The 20651-nt window shown below is 39.6% G+C and overlaps 1 protein-coding gene across 2 annotated transcripts; it reads left to right on the forward strand.

The window, feature by feature from the left end:
* Nucleotides 1-14181: 14181 nt before the first annotated feature.
* LOC137734705 (beta-amylase 2, chloroplastic-like) lies at nt 14182-19661 on the forward strand. Of its 2 annotated transcripts, none has more exons than XM_068473967.1 (9): nt 14182-14603; nt 14731-14811; nt 15271-15474; nt 16388-16582; nt 16827-16991; nt 17198-17458; nt 17549-17788; nt 18179-18398; nt 19406-19661. In XM_068473967.1, the coding sequence occupies exons 1-9, from the start codon at nt 14325-14327 to the stop codon at nt 19426-19428; spliced, it is 1668 nt and encodes a 555-aa protein (XP_068330068.1). In that variant the 5' UTR covers nt 14182-14324; the 3' UTR covers nt 19429-19661. The 2 variants fall into 2 exon arrangements, with proteins under 2 accessions (XP_068330068.1, XP_068330069.1); XM_068473968.1 differs by having other exon boundaries at nt 17549-17767.
* Nucleotides 19662-20651: the final 990 nt, after the last annotated feature.

The raw sequence follows: 20651 nt of genomic DNA on the forward strand, positions 1-20651 counted from the left end.
CCAATAGTTACTCAACAAGCATGAAGAAAAAGCTTGACCAGTTTCAGGAATCTGAAAGTCGGATTCAGAGTAACCATCAGATGTTTGTGGCTTTACTCCAGAGGCACCTATTGCCTTTGACCTTTGGAGTTTTACCGAGTGTTGAGGCTCCAAACAATCAACCTCCGGCGCCTCTTCTTCCTGGAATTCCGCCAAGTGATGAGGCTCCACCTGATCAATGAAGGCTCTTTTCTTTTTTTTCTTTTATTTATTTATTTTTAACTCATGTATATGTACATCCACATTTCTATAATTTTCCAGAGAAATCAATAAATGAGCTTTTATTTTCCCCAGAAGGCACTTACCCTTGTTTTTTTTTTTTTTTGTTATTATTATTATTGTATATAGGTGCTCTCTGCATTCCTGAATTTCCTTATTGTTTTGATGGATTACCCATGTTCACAATTGGTGGCAGCTTTTTGCGAATTTGCAATTAGTGACGGAGTGAGCAGGATGGGGGTGTAACTGTGCTCTTTGCCTGGTGCTTGTTGCAATGCGTCATTTTTTATTTTTTATTTTTTGAAATGAGGCTTTGTAACCAAATCTTTCCCTTAAAGAATAAAGCATTCATATTTTGAATCTGCTCTTTATTCTTCAAAGTGTTTGTGTTTTTGTTGATGATGTGACTGTACTTGAAGTTTTGAAATTTCAAGTTGCCTACGTACCCTCAGTTGAGGAGAGATCAAGTCATGACGTAGTTCAAATGAGTGATGGTTTTGATGATAATTTTGCCGCACACAGTTTATGCTTTTACAGGCCATAAGCGTTTGTTGTCGCCTTTTACGCTCGTGTGGACAAGGAGCTTTCGGTGCCGTTTGTAGTTTCAGCTCGTGCAGGCAAGGAGCTTTTGGTGCCGTTTGCAATTTCAGCTCGTGCAGGCAAGAAGCGTTTGTTGTCGCCTTTTAGGCTCGTGCGAACGAGGAGCTTTTGGTGCCGTTTGCAACTTCAGCTCGTGCAAGCAAAGAGCTTTTGGTTATTGCCTTTTAGGCTCGTGCGGATGAAGAGCTTTTGGTGTCGTTTACAGTTTCAACTCGTGCAGGCAAAAAGTTTTTGGTGCCGTTTGCAGTTTCAGCTCTTGCAGGCAAGGAACGTTTGTTGTCACCTTTTAGGCTCGTGCGAACAAGGAGCTTTTGGTGCCGTTTGCAGTTTCAGCTCATGCAAGCAAGGAGCTTTGGTTGTTGTTGTGGATTTGTCAAGCGATCTGGGAGAGGCGTTCCTCGCAATCTTCATAAGAATGAGCCTTAACCGAGTAATTGAAGAAGTCTTCTGGGAAAAGGTCGCACATTGTGATGGTGATGGACGATCTTTGTGTCGAAATTTCATTATCTCCAACACTTTCACATTGTTCTAGAGGTTGACAAGAGCTGCTTTGCCCCCTTTTCGAGTGATAAACTTGTGGACAAGATGGTTGCTGCTTGTCCAATTTCTTCAAAGGGATCTTGGAGAGGCGCTCCTCACAATCTTTATAGCAAAGAGCCTTGACCGAGTAATTGAATAAGTATTCGAGGAAGAAGAGATCACGCATGAACGATCTTTGTGTTGAAATTTTCTTATCTTCAACATTTTCACATTGCTTTGAAGGTTGGCGAAACCTGCTTTGCCCCCTTTCTGATTGGTGCACTTGTGGAGAAGACGTATGTTTCTCGTGCAGTTTCTTCGGAGTGACATGAGTCCATCCTTCAATTTCACTTGACTTGGAGCATGCCCCCTACGGTCGAGGTGAAGACTTTGAGTCGAAAGAGCCAGAAGTGACGTCTTTCTTAGGGATTTCATCTTCAGTGCCATCCTCTTGGGTTTGTTGGCATGAAGATTTGCCAGTGTGGACGATGATGCGCCTCCTTACCTTCAATGGTCCTTTTGTGTCGACTTCCAAGGTTGCTTGGTGCTTCATCCTTGAAGGAATCGAGCTTCGAACGTCGTCTTTTCCTACTAGACCGTCGAGCTTTTCTTCCTTTCGTGTTGTTTTCCTCTTTCTAGAAGGCTTCTTGGTTTCTTTAAGTTTTTCCAAAGTCGATCATTTCGGAAGAGAGCTAGCCTTGTTGCTTTGTTTCTTAGGTTTTGACAACCTTTCAAAAACAGAGCTTTGGGGTGTTGGCCTGTTAAGCTGTTTGAACACGGAAGTTCGGTCTTGCTCACCAATGTGATCAAGTGCCAAAATTCTGGGTTTTGAATGATTCAGCCTATTGAAGACTGACACTCGAATGATAGGTTTAGGCTCCTCTTGATTTTGTTCAATGCTCACGCTAATGTGTTGAGCGCTAGCATTCTTCACTTTGCTTGAAATCTTCACAGTGCATTTGGTGTGAAGCTAAGTCCAGCTTTGTTGTTCTCAACTCCGTAATCATGCTCCTTCAACTTTTTTTTAGTCTTAGTGAGGTCACGATCTTTGTCGTTGACGGTGTTTGAAACCTTCTTTCCAAGATTTGAAGAGAAAGCAAAGTCATGCCCAGCCTTTGACATGAGTTCGTAGGTGTTTGGGTTAAAGCCTTCTTCGGTCTTCTTAGTTGGAAGAGAGCTTGGTTTCACTTTGACGCCATGCTGCGCCTCCAGACGGTTGATGAGTCCAGTGGTTTGCAAATTTTTCTCCTCCGCAGTCTTTATCAGCCTTGTCATTGTTTCCTTAATCTAAACCAGCTGTTTTTAAATGGAGGTAGCGTCGATGGTCATGACTTGTTCTTTGTTTGAAACCATGGAGTGTGCGTGCATATCTTGAATAGAGACAGAGATGAGAGGTAGAGATTGTCCCACTAGGCGTGCCAAATTTGTAAACACGGAAATTTCTTGAAACAAGAACACGTGTACAAAAAAAAATATTTTGTATTAATGATTTTTGGGTTATGATCTTTCTCAAATTTGGTCATCTGATTCGATCTCCGTAAGATGTAGATGTGTTGATCTAAGGGCTGTCGAGGCTTGATCTTGGATGAACAATTGGAAGTTTCTTCAAGGGCCTTCGGGGCTTTGATCTTGAAGGTTGATGGAAGTTTCTTCAAGGGCCGTTGGGCTTGATCTTGAAGGTTGATGGAAGTTTCTTCAAGAGTTTTCGGGGCTTGATCTTGAAGGTTGATGGATGAGCGGATCTTCAAGGGCTTTTGGGCTTGATCTTGAAGAATAGATGTGTGGATTTGTTTGTGCTGTTGATCCAAAGGGCTGTTGGGGCTTGATCTTAGGATGAACAGATGATGAACGATGAACACTTTCTTCAAGGGCCGTCGGGGCTTGATCTTGAAGAATGGTTGTGCGGATTTGTTCAAGGGCTTTTGGGCTGGATCTTGAAGGTTGATGGATGAGTGGATCTTCAAGGGCTTTTGGGCTTGATCTTGAAGAATAGATGTGAGGGGCTTGATCTTGGATGAATTGATCTTCAAGGGCATTCGGGGCTTGATCTTGGATGAACGATTGCCTCAAGGATTTGACGAAGAACGAAGAGTGTTTTCTCCATTCTTCGGGATTCTTAGGAATTTGGGGGTTGGATGCTTGAGAGCTTTAGAGTTTCAAAGCTTCAAGGATTTTGGATGTGTGGGGAGTATTCTCTTCCATTTTGGGAGTAGAGAAATGTATTTGTGAATTGGTTAATTTTAGGATCTTTAATACCTTGATGGAGAAGCCTATTTATAGGCTTTGAGAATGAATCACCACCACAAATTTTCTTGGTGAAGTAAGTGGATGATGTAGGTAAAGTGAGTGGAGGAGGTTGTAGGTGAAGTAAGTAGAGGTTGTAGGTGAAGTGGATGGTGTAGGTGAAATGAGTGGAGGTTGTAGGTGAAGTAAGTGAATGATATTGGTGAAATGAGTGGAGGTTGTAATTTTAATGCATTGATCAACATTTATTTTACTGAAATTTTGATGTCTACAGGGATAATTCTCTTATTATTATTATTATTATTATTATTATTATTATTTTAAGTTAGAGTTATTCTTGGATGGTAGCTTGGCAGGTGCGTTAGGAAAAAAATTAACAACAAAGTTATTTTTGTTTGAAATTACTTTATACCTATGAATTTTTTTTTTCCTGATATTTTCTTTCAATTATGCATGGGAGGGTATAATTTTTTCTTGGTTCTTGGTTAACAAAAAATGTTCTATTAATAGGTGTGGAGCCAAAAATAATCAAGAAAATCACAGAGACGACACGTGGACTTTTGGACAAAAAGACAAAATTACCCTCGAGACACACCGGGATTCCCACGTGCATCCAACGGACGATAACAGCTCAATCGAGGTCAAAGCTGATCAAAATGGTATTCTTTTAAACCCTCTCATCACTCCTCATCAAATCCTCACTCATAAGGTAACTCATAATCATCCTTTTCAAATTAAGATTAATTGCCAAAATCAATTGATTAATTTCCTAATTAATTGATTAATTGCCAAACTAATTGCAAGATATTATTTTACACAATATCTTGCAATCAATCCAACAAATCAACCAAATGTGGCCAGTCCCAATTTACCTACATGGGCCGGCCACACCTCTATATATAGGCATTCATTTTCTCCAAAACCTAAGGTCAATTCTTTTCTTCTAAAATTCTCCAAATTTCTCTAAACAATTTATCTCTCGAATTCTAACTTTGGCATCAGAGGTTCTTCGGCCAAAGCCCCCCTCATTCATCGTGGACGCCTGAGGTTCTTGGCCTTGACCTAAGGTGTTAATTGTTTTGCAGGTACATTTTCGTCCAAGAAGAAGAATGCGGAAATTTGCATCTACCAATTGGTGCTTTCATTGAGAGTTTGATTCACACACTCGAAGAAGACTCCCGCATTCAAAGTTTCTCGTTTCTCGTTCGTTCCTAAATTTTTCATACTTTCTTATTCCTAGATTTTTTTTAATTTGTAAAATATAGGTGAGGAAAAATACAACAACAGGAAATTTGAAAACCACGATGAATTGAACTTCTTGTGTTCAAAGATCCGAATCAAATTATGGAGGACGAGATATAGCCCCACCACAATGATCCACAAGGCTTAAAGCGATGGCAAAATGATCAAATTTGCCACCACGAAGCACCACCACCATGGTAGCCATAGAGACCACCGTGGCAGTGGGGAGTGGGCCAGCTCCATGGCAGCAAGCCCATGATGAGTAGGGAACAAAGAGGCAACCACAAGCCCAGGCCCACGCCACTTTGCAGCAATAAGCCCATGTGCTAGAAGCAACCCAAGCCCCTGCCCTAGCAGTGAAGGCCCAAGCCTCATCCACTTGGTGCACGGCCCAATATGCAGCTGAGCCAGGCCCAGTGCGAGCCAGCCCAAACTCATGCCCCAACAGCGCATGCCCAAGCCATGCGCGCCTCCACTCATCATACGGCCCAAGCCACACCAAATGGGGCTTATCGCTTATATACTCTAACGGTTCAACCCGCGCCCATGGCCCAACCCGTGTTTGCGACCTGACCCACTTTCGCAGTCCAATTCAAGGTCCAGCCCATTCCCGTGGCCCTTCTAACAGCCCAAACCGGTCCAAGATCGGTTTAACCGTCCCAGCTTTAGATTTTTAGACCGACAATTGAATCGGGGGTATTTTCACCCCATTTCTCTGCAAATTTGACATTTCCCAACTTAAATCTCGCGCTCGGGGTCCATTACACTTCCACTACTCAAGGAGACATATATCGTCCAAGCTTTTCCAACCTAAATGGCAAACAACACTTATCTCGACAAGTCATAGAGTTGGCAAGCGTCTTCGCGTAGCAAACAACCTTGGTGAATCAGCTCTTGCAGCGTACCGAGATGCAGCGTGCCCCAGCCGAGGTGTCCTGAAGTAGGACAAAAGCATATTATGAACCTCTCCAACAGCGTCCCAACAAGCAGCCACTCGACCAGTCATGAATCGAGCATTCTAGCAGAGTACACTCCCAACTGGGTCCCCAAGATAGCGTATACTCTCGTCTTAGCATTCGGAAGAGCGTGCACTCTCAGCTAGGCCCACGAACAAGCATACATTCATGGTTGGGGCCACACTCCGATAATCGACATGAACAACCTTTCAGGCAAAGTGTTCATTTGTGGCTAGCCTCGCAATGAGCATCATTTACCTCAAATCGGAGTAGGCAACATGAAGGACGGAGAAAAGTAGTCACACAATCTGAGTGATTGTGTGATTTCCAAAGAAACAAAACTACTAAAGAGCGATTGGGTGATTTCCAATGCAACAAAGCTATTAACGAGGCTCTCCGACGAGACATAACCAACATAAACGGGTCACCTTTCATTGACAAGGTCAAGCAGGTGGAACTATCCCATATAGGTTGTCGGATACAAAGATTACTTATGTTCCGACAAACACAGCAGCTCAGCCTAACGGTGCGTCGGGGGTAGACGAGTACCAAAAGGACACACCAGCCCAACTACCAAAAACCAAAAGCAGACTTTGTTCTCAACACTCTAGACGATTCAATACTGAAGCAGTACATCACCAGTAGCCGAGCATTATGGACCTAGTGGTCTAATTCTCCTATTACACACAACCTGGCCCAAACCTACCCTAGCTCCACGCTGACAGTCATGCCTTTTTGCTCCATGGCTCTCAGCAGCCCTTGATCTATCACCATGGTTCCTAACCGTGCCAATCTTGTACCACAGCTCCCAGCCCTGCCGATCTTGCCATATGGCTCCTGATCACGTCGACCAAGCCCATGGCACTCCAAATTTCAAAGCATCTAACGACGAAATAGAAGACAAGGCTTTATTAGCAGCCCCTGCTAGTGAAAGACTTAACGGTGAACAAGCTTGCAATCCATTCAGATTTTTAGCTGATCACTAACCAAGCCTCATAAGGGCACATGACGAAACATCTAAGGATGGCGCAATACTTGAAGAAAGTTTGGGAGTAGCTCGCTGCGCTTCCCACTTAAACCCTTACACAGGTTCCACAAACAGTTCGAAGTCTCAAGCAGATCGGCAAACAAGACTTCACATGATGAAGATTATTTCAGTTGTCTAGCAGTCCAGCTTTCCTCAGCAGCACTCATGACAATGCTTCCATGCTTTCAAGTGCAAAAAGGTCAACCAATCCCTCGACGCCCATTTGGGTAAGCTCTTCAGTAAGAAAAGGTAAACTAATTGCTCTCCAGTGTAAGAAGGTAAACTAATTCCCTGGCACCTATATGGGTCTACTCTTCAGTACGAGAGGATAAACTAATTACTCTCCAGTGTGAGAGGGTAAACCAATTCCCTAACACCCATAAAGGTCTACTTTTCAGTGCGAGAGGTTAAACTAATTGCTCTCCAATGCGAGAGGGTAAACCAATTTCCCAACACCCATATGGGTCTATTCTCCAATACGAAAGGTTAAACTAATTATTCTCCAATACGAAAGGTTAAACTAATTATTCTCCAATACGAGAGGGCAAACTACTTCCCTGACACTCATATAGGTCTACTCTCTAATGCTAGAGGTTAAACTAATTACTTTCCAGAGGGTAAACCAATTCTCCGACACCTATATGGGTCTACTCTCCAATGCGAAACGTTAAACTAATTGCTCTCTAGTGCAAAAGGGTAAACCAATTTCCCAACACCCTATCCAGTGCGAGAGGTTAAACTATTTGCTCTCCAGTGCGAGAGGGTAAACTAATTCCCCAACATCCATTTGAGTAAGCTCTTTAGGGTGAGAAAGCCACAAAACTCAAAAGATCGAATACTTAAAGACCAGTTAAGTAGCAAATGATCAGGGGGTAGCAGCCACTTTGCGCCCACTTCATCTTTAACAGCTTCATCTTGGATTGCTCCATCTATGGCAGCTGAGAAATCAAACTAAAGCAGTTTCCTCATTTTTGGCAAACAACCCATATGTGGCAGCCCAAATCGTGGCCCATACCACACCATTTCCTCGGCCCATGCCGAGCCCACCCTTGGCTTCAGTCAAGCTGTGGCCTTTACCACACCATTTCCTCAGCTCATGCCAAGCCTACTTCTAGCTCATGCCAGCCGATATGCCATACCACCCCAACGACTGCCTCGTGGCAACACCACCTAAGAAGAAGACAAAGAAAATTAAGTTTTCCTTACATTGGTGCGGCGCGGAAAAGATAAAGAAATCAATGGAAGATGGTTTTTTGCACGGGCAAGCAAAGACGAGTGCTAGGTGTAGGGGAACAAATATCCTCTAGCTTTCTCTCTTTCTTGTAGGGATAAATAATTGCCCTCCGAAGTTAATTTAATCCCCTACTTGAGGTAGGCTTAAATAGGTTTTGGAGACGATTTATTTCCTTTTCCTAGAAGAATCTAATTCCAAGTCCAAGTGGGAATCTGCATCAAAGTTGGAGATCTATACACTTGCTGCACTTTCTTACAAGTAGCCCAACAGGTATGGGGGCATTTGTGGAGCAAAAAATAATCAAGAAAATCACAGAGGCAACACGTGGACTTTTGGGTAAAGAAGACAAAATTACCCTCGAGGCACAACGGGATTCCCACGCGCATGCAACAGACAATAACGGCTCAATCGATGTCAAAGCTGATCAAAATGGTATTCTTTTAAACCCTCTCATCACTCCTTATCAAATCCTCATCCACAAGGTAACTCTCAATCATCCTTTTCAAATTAGGATTAATTGCTAAAATCAATTTGATTAATTTCCTAATTAATTGATTAATTGCCAAACTAATTGCAAGATATTATTTTACATAATATCTTGCAATCAATCCCACAAATTAACCAAATATGGTTGGTCCCAATTCTCCTAATAGGGCCAGCCACACCCCTATATATAGCCCCTTACTTTCTCCAAAACCTAAGGTCAATTCTCTTCTAAAATTCTCCAAATTTCTCTAAACACTTTCTCTCTCAAATTCTAACTTTGGCATCGGAGGTTCTTTGGCCAAAGCTCCCCATTCATCGTGGGCGTGTGAGGCTCTTGGCATTGACCTAATGTGTTAATTGTTTTGCAGGTACATTTTCGTCCAAGAAGAAGAAGACGAAAATTTGCATCCACAATAGGTAATATAGATATGGTAAATCAGGATTAAATGCCAGGTAAGATAAAGGTTTTAAAGAAAATACCAACTTTAAGAAAAAGTATAGGGTCCAACCCATTTTATTTGGATTTAGTCACATTTTGTGGGCCAAGACAATTATAAGGATATTACAATCTCAAAGCCCATATAGCTAATTCCCTCAAAAAGGTCACTAGAAATTTTTTGGCCACCAGAATTGTCATGCTCCAATCCCAACATACGACCAAGATCGACACATGACGTCATCACATCCTTGTTTATCTATCATGTCTCGCCTCCAAGACAAGACCAAAACACAACCAATAATTCAACCACATCGTAAGTTTCTTTTATTTCATGGCTGCATCTAACCTTTATGTTAGACTACCTACGTACCATAAATAAGGATCAAGTCATTTGTAGTTCACCATTCACTAAACTTCGACGTTTATCACAATATAATCTGACAGAAAGGCATAACAATCCTCAATCAATTATAGGGACTTGACAAGAATGAATTACTAGATTCAAGGCTTCATAATGAACCCACATGACATTCAAGATTTCCATTTCATCAATCATATAAATAACTAAGTTTTCAACATAATATCACAATCCCTAGCATGTAACATTTCAAAGAACCAACAAAGCACAATATTATTCTCTAGTCACATTGATAAACTAATCTGATCATAATAATAACAATCATATCCAACATCATTCAACAATCACTTCAGATAAACAATTCCATGAATCAAAGATGCACGATATTAACATTTAACTTTGTTAATCAATCAACAAGATCACATATCATTTCACAAAATTTAATAAAGTAACTCTACATTAATCAATCAACAATATCACATATCATTTCACAAAATTTATAATAACATGGTAAATAATTTATAAACACTATGTCTACTATAAGTAATTCTCATTCACTCGAAGTTAGGGTTCTGGACTAACTTTATGGAAATAAGCAAGAGTGGGAATTCCTAACTACTCAACGAAATCCAACTAAAATATGACTGCCTATTGAAATGTACCAAGTATAACTAATCCTCCTAACCGTAGGTAGGAAGTGATCACCCATTGCGGATATACCAAGCATGATCACTCCTATAATGTGTATGGTCCTTCATTGCAGATATACTAAGCAGAACCATATGCATAGTCTAATAACGTATGCAGTGATCACCCATCACGGATATACCAAGCATGATCACCTCTAACATATGTGCAATCCCCCATTGTGGATATACCAAGCATGACTATATCATATAGCTCTAGGTAGTGATCCCCCATGTCGGATGTACCAAGTACGATCACTCTTAGAATGCGTATGGTCCCTCATTGCGGATAAACCAAGTAGAACCATAAACATAGTTTAATCGTCCAAGCGGTGATCACCCATCGTGGATATACCAAGTATGATCACCCCTGTAATATGTGGTCCCCTATCGCGGATATAACAAACAGGACCATCCATGTTCCACTGTTACATGGTGTAGTTAGTTTAACACATAACTTATCTCTACCTCAACCCCTATGATTTACAACGTAGCCACTTGCACTATCAACTTCTCATGGCCACTAACTATCTTGTCATATAAGCATATATGTTCTACATAATACTTCTAATAAGATTCCAGGCTTGCATTTCTATACTAGTAATTGTACATCTCATTAGTATTATCTAGAAGTTCAATAAACATGTATAACGCAATAAGGTGCCACTTGCTTGTAAATTGAAGTGCACATCACTTGCAATAGCTTGCTAACCAAGATAGGCCCGCTGGGCTCTACTGGCTCCCTAGTAATGCTAATTTTAATACTTAAGAATGATTCAGATCATTTTGACCAAAGTTAATCCCTAGTAATTTAATTAAGAAGATTCGTCCATTAGATTTTTGATCCATAAGTTCCTAAGATACTTAAATATTACGTACAACAACATACTAAAGTTTGGTGATGATCCAACGATCGGATCGTCGTTCACTACAATGGTCAAGTGGCGGACCTTAAAGAAACTAGGTTTATATGGCAGAATTTTACAAATCAAGTGTCAAATATGGAACTGGAGTATCAAATGTAGCCTAAAAGAATAAAGTGGGTCCTTGGGCAACGCTCCACTGCCATGCGCCGCCGCATTCTGCGGTCGGCCACCTTGATTCGTCGAAAAATTCACCTAACTCCAAAACTTTTCAAATTATACCAAAATGAAGATCGTGATGAGTGGAGTAAGTTTTATACCTATGAGGAAGCCTAATTTTTGCGGAAAGTTTCCTGAAATTCCCACAAACTGCTGAAAACCCTAAAATGGGTGAACCTAGATTTGTCCTTTCCGGTGCTCTGCCACCCCCAAACTTGTTTGGGTTTTGTTCTTGGGCTCAGGAAGAGTGGATTGATGGTGGTGGTGATCGGCGTAGCTTTCAAAATCAACGGATCTCCACCGTGGCACCTTCGGAACCGACGAGTTTAGTTCTTCATGAAATTGGGGTTAAACCAAGTGAGGTTTGGGTGGAAATGGAAGAAGGGACAATGGTGGTTAGTTTCTAGGTGGTGGTGAGCCTCAGATCGCCTGAAAAATGGACGGAAAAGTCACAGACGGGTTGGGTTGCACAGGTCAAGGGGTTTTGGGCGATGCTCTTCTCCCTTATCTTTTCTCTCATTTCTCTCCCCTCCCATTGGTTCACTGCCTTCCCTCTATTTTTGATTCGTTTTGCTCCAAAAAGTGGGGGTTTCCTTTTATAATAACCCTTATTTTAAACGCCTCTAATTTCTTTGTTTCAACTCCGTTTCGCAAATGGTTTTCGCCTACGCACTCGAGGAATCGAACTATATTCAAAAACACTAAGTGTGACCCTGATAATTAAATTTTGTAACTAAATAATTATGAAAATCAAACTTTCACCTACGGAATTTTAATGGTTAATTATGAAAATCAAACTTTGTAACTAAATAATTAAAATTCTAAAATTATCTAAAATATAATTAAATAAAATCGTATAGATATGAAATACGTAAATTAAATAATGAAATTCTAGGGATGAGATTTCACAAGAATTCTCCCAAAAATTTGTCCAACTATCAGAACTTCAATCTAGTTGTTAAGGCCCAAAAATCTCACCTACAAAGCACAATTGTAATTCAAGGGCCAATCATTGTAAAGCGCCACAAGCCACTCTTAAATTTCTACAAAAGTGTGAAACGAGGGGTATGTGAATTTAAAATCATGCACGCTAATAAAACAATAATTTAATAAATTGAACATTTGTTTAATCGTTCTAAGCCCATGCAATTTATGGACATTTATCATGCCAAGTCATATTATGATATTGACGCTATTAGCAAATCATGTCAATCATGCTACATGATTAAGTGGGCCGAACCTACATATTGAGGTTTGCCAAGTGGATCGCGGTGTGGATGGTTACGGAAGCTAACCTTTACATGGAACTCAGGTTGTCGAAGACTTGGGTTGCTTGAGAGCACCAAAAGTCCAAGCTTATAATCTTTTGCAAGTCTGAGAGAGAAAATACCAACTTTCCCCTTCCGTTACAAACCAGATAGGATATTGAATCAACCAAAACTTAAAACTGAGTTGCCTGAATGATAAATAGGAACAAGTTCAACCTAAAGCCGCATGCCCCATTAATAGAGAGAAAAAAATCTTTCCCTTCTAAGCATATACAAGAAAATGAGAAAGAAAACAGTGAGGAGCATTTCCAAAATGGAGACTATGGAACCTGGTGCTCGAAAAAGACGTCCTGAGCAGTGTGCTCCACCCGAGGTTAGTAACTCTCTTCAATGTTATACTAAAAAGGAACCTATAACTACAACCAATAAAAGGAAAAGAAAGACTTGGCAAAAGGAGGAGTAAACGAGGAAACCAATGGATTCCCAAGCTAGAACTTGAAGGGATCTCTATAAATTGGAGAAATCAGTGTGATGAAAAGAGACAATAACGAGGGAAATGAGGGGAACTAAGACAAGATTGCACCAAGCACTAAAGTGCAAGAAACCCTAGTTCTCGAAGGATAAGCTTTCCTTATGTTCTGAGGATTTCCTTAAGCTTCACTTAAGCTTCCTTAGTCACCGCAAAGACTACCAGAGTATTAAGAACCCTAGAATAGTTATTCTTAAACCCTGCAAGCAAGCACAAATTCTATCTCTCATGCTCAAACAGTGAACTTTTAGCTTCCATGTCATCATTCACTTAGGAAAGTTACAATTTATGGTAATCATTCATTCATTGTTAAATCAGAGCCATTGATTCAACTGGAATACTTCTTAAGATGTACTAATTCTTTTGAAGTATTTCAGGATTTGGTGCCAAAAACAAACTAGGGAGCTGAGAGTTTTCATCTGTGCCCAAATCCAACTTCATCAAAAGGTCTTTAACACAGGTCATCAAAGTATTTTCGTTTTTTACCACCAAAATATTCTACCAAAAAAATACAAAATAATGCTTATTAGGAGATTTGAACATAAAACCTCCCAAGTAAAATAATGCTTTTGTTTTATAATATTTATATTATCACTATTTATTGAGAATGATAGATGACTTAAAGTCATTATTCAACATTGACATCAAAATAAAAGCATTAATTGTGTTTTTTTTTATTTTCAATCATATTTGTTTTGAAAGTTGTTGACTTTGTACGGCTTTTGAAAAAAAAAAAAAAAAAAAAAAAAGGAGATTTTTATTGCAAGTAGCGTATTGAGATTGATCCAATGCATCATGGTCTCTTACTTTAAAATTCAATCGATGTTTTCCTTGATATTGATCCAATGCATCATTTTGGTTCATCACTTTTAAAATCAATCAATGTTGTTTCTGAGATTTGATCGAGAACATCAATATTGTACCTGTCGTTTAATTCCATTTCATTTATCCAATGCATCATTTTGGTTTTTCACTTTCAAAATCAATCAATGTTGTTCTTGAGATTTGATCGAGAACATCAATATTGTACCTGCCGTTTAATTCCGTTTAATTTTTTATTATTGTGCTAATATGACATGTAAGCACGTCAATTTAAGTCTAGATGTGAAGAGCTGCTGCCCAATTAATGACGTGTGCGGTGGATGATGGTCTGTGACCGTCCATCCGTCAGCGCTCATACCCGCGAAAAATAACTTTTTGTGTTAGAGCTGAAATAACCGTATCTTGGATCCGTAAACCTCGTCACGGGTTCTCTCCCCGCCACTCCACCTGTTTGGTTCCCGGGAAAACTGTCTGGAAAATGAAAAGGAAAATCGCCTTACACCGCCACTCCACTTCCCTTCAGAAGTTCCCTACAGAGTAACAGTGGTGGCTGCCGATTCCGCACCATTCGACAATGGCACAATTCTCAGCTCCTCAAGTATCCAGTACGCTGAGGGCGCCACGCAGGCCAATTGCTTGTTGCAAGGCGACGACAATGGCTTGGTTGTCGTCCTGCACACAGACTGCGGTAGCATCCCTTAAGCTCACTCCGGGGTTTCGGGGCTTGCCGGAGCTCAATTCCTGTCGTTTGAGAGTATTGGGGAGTGATCGGTCTCGGAGTTTCGCCGTGGCAAGAGACAGTGCTGAGGGGACTGCGGTGGGTGATCCTGTGGAAAATGCTGGTCGCAATCAGGTGAGGATATGATTAGTCTGTTTAAACTTTCATTTTTCAAATTTAATTGGGGTGCTTTGTTTGGAAGAATTGTGTTGATGCCGTGATTAAGGTGAAATTTGGAAACTTTTTCTGGTTTTGATGATAGGCTGAAGATTCTTCAACAGAAAAGTTTGAGGAGCGTGATTTTACTGGCACGCCGTATGTTCCTGTGTATGTGATGTTACCGGTGAGTTTCTGAAGCACTCCTTTCTACTATCTGTATAGATGAAATTTGCTATTGTGAACTGTAAGTTGTAAATATTCAATCAATAAAATTGATCAAGTGAAATCATATATGAAAATGTGATCCTAATTAAACATATCGCTCTATAAAAGACTGTCTAGCGACATAAAATGGTATGTTTGTATTTGGTTTCTAATCATTGTCTTGTCAAATTGTTAGATTTTTAATTGATATTGTCAATTAAGTGATATCATGTTTCAATGTGTGAATGTGCCAGATTAACAATTTAGAAATTATACATATCTTTGTTGGGTTTGAACCGTTCAAATCACAATGAGACTTGTGAACAAAAATTGCTGTTCAAGTTTTTGTTTTTATTTTTCTTCATGTTGAAGCTATCTTTTTGTACAAGTCAAGGCTAATTGTAGTTGTTCTGTGTTTCACATTGGGGGAAACTGTCAGTTGGGTGTGATCAATATGAATGTTGAGCTAGTTGAGCCACAAGCTCTGCGAAATCAACTACAAGTGTTGAAGTCGGTTGGTGTTGATGGTGTTATGGTTGATTGCTGGTGGGGAATAGTAGAGGCGCACAATCCACAGCAATATAATTGGAATGGCTACAAGAGACTTTTTCAGATTGTGCGTGATCTTAACCTTAAGCTACAGGTGAGTAGTATATGCTTATACTAGAATTTCTTTTTTCGCTTTGGGTGTGTGTTGTAATATTTCTTTTCTTTTCGTATTCTGTTTCTTGTTTCCCTTCAGTATCTTGTGCACTCTTTAAATAAAATTATGAGAGTGCAGTTCTTACCTAAGTTAACCTGCACCAATCTCCGAATTTAGTTATGTCATAGAGAACTGATACTTTTAAGCTTCCTCATACACTGAGATGGTTCTGGAAGTATCATATTTGCGTCTGACATGATGCACTTTAGTTGCTTTTCGACATAAATCTGTTATTTAAATAGGTTACACTGTATGAGTTTGTGAAGTTAACTTAAATGAATCACTGTAAACGCTAAACATATATTCCTTACATGGTTAAAAAATTTCTTCCCTTGGCTTGGAAACTTCTTTGACTTTAGTTGATACATGATGTAGAATTGTAGATATGGTTTATTTAGAGTTATAGATGTAAACAAAATAGAGACTTTCGTCGGCGGTGGATCACTCAGATAAATGCAGTAATTCACGAGAATAAAGTATACTTTAGTTGATAAAAAAAGAAAGTGTACAATAGGTCATTTATACACAATCTGTACAAGAGACAGTTGCTTATTAATAAAATCTGTCAGTCGAGATACTTATTTTGAAACAGTTGAAAAGGCTTTGATTTATACAGATAATTCAATCAGGGTGATTTGTACTAAGCTATCCTTTTTTAATGAGTTGTCATTAGTAAATGGGACTATTGTCTTAGGTAAGTGGCATAATAGTCTTGAGTGGATTCTGAAAGCTAATATACTGATAACGTTTCTGTTGTTATATTAGTTTGTGAGACTGCCTATCATTAAAATCTCATTTCGAATAGGATATGGATTTTCTACTATATGTTTTGTCATACTCTATATTGCTGTAGGTCGTGATGTCATTCCATGAATGTGGAGGCAATGTCGGGGATGATGTACATATCCCACTTCCTCACTGGGTGACAGAAATTGGCCAAAAGAATCCTGATATATATTTTACAAATAAAGAAGGGAAACGCAATGCTGAATGCCTCACATGGGGAATTGATAAGGAGCGAGTTTTAAGAGGCCGTACTGCTGTTGAGGTATAGTATTCTGGAATTACTTAGTTATGCTGGTCTTTTATTTCTAGGGTTTGCCATTGCTCCATTCCTGCTATATTTGTCTTCTTTTACATGTTCCACTCATGTTTTAGAAAGAAACTATTGTTAAACCTTTTCCAGCTCCTATATTTGTATGCTATAAGAATCAAAGCTTATGAATTCTTCAGACATACTGCTTGATGCTGAGAATTTCTATTCTGTTTATTTATAATGAAACCAAATGCAGGTTTACTTCGACTACATGAGGAGCTTCAGAGTTGAATTTAATGAATTTTTTGAGGAAGGAATAATATCAGAAATTGAAGTTGGATTAGGTCCGTGTGGAGAGCTACGGTATCCTTCTTATCCTGAACAGCATGGTTGGAAATATCCTGGTATTGGTGAATTCCAGGTACCTTGGTGATAATTCTTTTCATTACTGGGCGATTAATAAGGTGGCGGCATGCATGATAGCTAGGGACTGACAGTTATTTCTGAACGTTAAGTTAATAGCCCTTCATTCATCTATCGTTATGACCTTAAGCCAGTAGTTCATTTGATTTTTTACTTCTTTCTGACCTTTGAAAAAATCCTTTGATTCAACCTGGTTCGGTGCAGTGTTATGACCGATACTTGATGAAGGATCTGGCGCAGGCTGCAGAAGCAAGGGGCCACTCCTTTTGGGCCAGAGCACCAGATAATGCAGGTTCTTATAGTTCCCAACCACATGAGACAGGGTTTTTCCGTGACGGAGGTGATTATGATAGCTACTATGGCAGATTCTTCCTCAATTGGTACTCCCGTGTTTTGATTGATCATGGTGATCGTGTACTTGCTCTGGCCAATTTAGCTTTCGAAGGCACACACATTGCTACAAAGGTGAGTCGCTTTCTTCAGTTCTTGCTTCTTGGACATTAGTTCTTCACAAGTTTTCGTTTTGTGGAGTTTCTTTATATGATTTATGAGCAGGTATCAGGTATCCACTGGTGGTACAAGACTGCCAGCCATCCTGCTGAATTAACTGCTGGATTTTACAATTCCTGCAATCGTGATGGGTACGTGCCAATATCAGAAATGTTAAAAAAGCATGAGGCTGCCCTGAATTTCACATGTGTTGAAATGCGCACGTCAGACCAGCATCAGGGCTTTCCGGAAGCACTGGCAGACCCTGAGGGATTGGTTTGGCAGGTAGCAAGCACAGAAACCCATGTAATTACTTCCTGGATTATAAGTGTACCTAAATTAAGAAATAAATACAAACCACCAACATTTGGAAAAGCGTGTGGCTGGATGGGATGAAATTTGAAAAGCATCATTTTGAATTTGGAGTGAATATGCCTTTTTTTTTTTTTACTTGGGAAGGGGGACACCTTTAGTATCTGAGTTAGTTGTTATTTTGTGAATAATTTATCTGCTCAAATTCATTTTTCTCCATCTGTCAAGCAAATGTTTCAAAATTTCTAACTACATGGGCAAGCAACCATGTGAAATGTTAATAAATCCTCCATGTCAATCTGCGTTGAATACTTAATCAAAATGTTATTTGTAAAGCATTTTCTTCGTTTTTATAATGATTTTGGAGTTGACATTGGTTTGCAGGTGCTAAATGCTGCATGGGATGCTGACATTCCAGTCGCTAGTGAGAATGCTCTTACATGCTTTGATAGAGAGGGCTACAACAAGATATTAGAAAATGCTAAGCCCAGGAATGATCCAGATGGCAGACATTTATCAGCATTTACCTACCTCAGATTAAGCCCAGTTCTCATTGAGAGGCATAACTTAATGGAGTTCGAACGGTTTGTCAAGAGAATGCATGGTAAGAGTTGTAAGACTACACGATTCTCTTCTCCTACATTTCTACACACTCAAGCATGAGCACACATATGCACAGACTTGCATATATTTCATTTTATAACGAGAAGAATGATTTATACAATGCACTGTATGGGACGTCCTCTTGCACGCTCAGAAGTGTTTTTTCTCATATTATGTTGTGTTGTGTTGTTTGGTTACACCCTTTGAATAAGAACCCTGCATAAGCCAAAATCAGGGTTCTCTGATAAGCTCTAAATTCAAGCCTTCTCTCTAAAACTTGAGCTTATGCAAGAAGCTGAAATCCAGTTAATGAAATAATGTAGAGGGTCGAACGTACATTCTTAGACTCATGTATATGTGTGTGTGTATGTGCAAGCATGTAACTTCTTCTAGCCGCAGGATCAACATTTATTATACAAAGGGTCATTTGGTAGAAGCTCTTCATTTACACATTTCTTCTCATCAAAGCTGCTTCAAACTGACCCTACACTCATATTTACTCAATTTCTTACACTCAAAGACATGGGGAACACCGCTATACAGTTTTGCAATGTATCTCACATATACACCATGTGAGCGGTGTATGACAAACCGCATGAATAGCCATGTCAGGAAAAATAATTTGAAGATTTGCGTTAAAATTCTTTTTTCAGCATGCAGACGATGAAGTTGAGTTTTGCTTTCTATATAATAGTGTACCTAATTCCCCATACTGTGTTCTTTAAACAAGACTTTCACTCTGCAAGTCACTGTGTACAGCATGTAGAAAGAAAATTAAAGCATATTCTTTTGTCCTACACATCTCTCAATTGTTACTGCATTTTTTTTTTTTTTTGTCGGATACATTACCGCATATAGAATCTGTATCATATCCCTGCTGCTATGATCTGTACATACACTTGCTATTATGAGACGATGATATGTCTCACATGGTGTAGTGCTTTCCTTGTTTTTTCTGTTGGGCTGGTGACCAGGCCCTGGTCTCACATCTAACACTTGAAAACGCAGGAGAAGCCACTCCTGATGTTTAGATCAACTCAAATAGACAGCACACCGGTTTCAGGGGACGGACGCGGGCCTTGCTGCTTCGGAGAGAGAGTAATAAAATCTTCAGATTCGTCTGTGTGTGCAAATCGACGGTATTTAATACTGTGTTATAGGAGTAAAACAAAATATAATAGCATTCTACAGGTTTGGTGTATTAACTGATAAAACTGTGGTTACAAACTTGTTACCTATGATGGTAATTTATAAGATATTTCCATTCCAAATCTCACAAATGCATACTCATGTCATGAGCCCTGTTTTTAGCTTGAAGTTACTAAAAGAGTCGAGAAAGGAAACAAACAACACCCCACTTGCAAGTGATTCCAGATCAGCTCAGCTACGATAGTTGTTTGTGTGGTTGCAAACGTTGACGGGGGCTAAATTGCACAAATCATTAGTGTGCGAAGCGTGTTATATGTCAATGTTACTCGTGTCCACGGGTGACATTGATACATGACTCGCACCGCACGAATGATTTGTGTAATTTGAACAATTTTCAATTGGAGATGGCGACAATTGATTGTATTGGTATTGTATGATCAATAATGTTTTTAAATGCAATTAATAGTTAACATGATGGATAACATTGTAGAAATCTCATGATTAACTACTTAATGATTGTTAGTTTTAATCAGACCTCGCAAAGGGGTCATGTTTGCCTGTTGTTTTTGTGTCAAATTCGTTATCTTAATAGATCGTGTCGTGTCAAACTTATTATCTGAATGGATTTTAAACTTCAAACCGAACCCCGACTCAACCTGTTTTACCTTGTTTTTCCCAAGTTGTAACTCATCATCTTCAATGTTGCCTATTTTGCCTTTATGGGGTATCTCACCGTTTTCTATTGCGGCTCCATCCTTTATTCCAATCCTTAGGAAGTTGTCGATGGATGGGAGGCTTAAGGTTAGTATTGGTAGATCTTGTGCCAACGAACATGCTGGTTTTGGGGGGATCCTTTCGCTCTTCCAAGGGTGGGGTGCTAGCTGCTTTTGCTTCAAATACGAATTTTATAAGTTTAGTTGCTGCAGAAATTCTTGCCTTTATTGAGGTTGTGCATATAGCTTGGGTTATAGAATGGAAGCATATATGGATTGAAACAAATTATATGTTGGTTATTCATTATCTTTTCAAGGCTTCTATGTTGTCCCTTGGTTCCTTATGATGGAATAGAAGAACTGTCTATGGTGACTTTGTCAAATGCGGTTTA

The sequence above is a fragment of the Pyrus communis genome, chromosome 5 (genome assembly GCF_963583255.1).
Source record: "Pyrus communis chromosome 5, drPyrComm1.1, whole genome shotgun sequence".
Lineage (NCBI taxonomy): Eukaryota > Viridiplantae > Streptophyta > Magnoliopsida > Rosales > Rosaceae > Pyrus > Pyrus communis.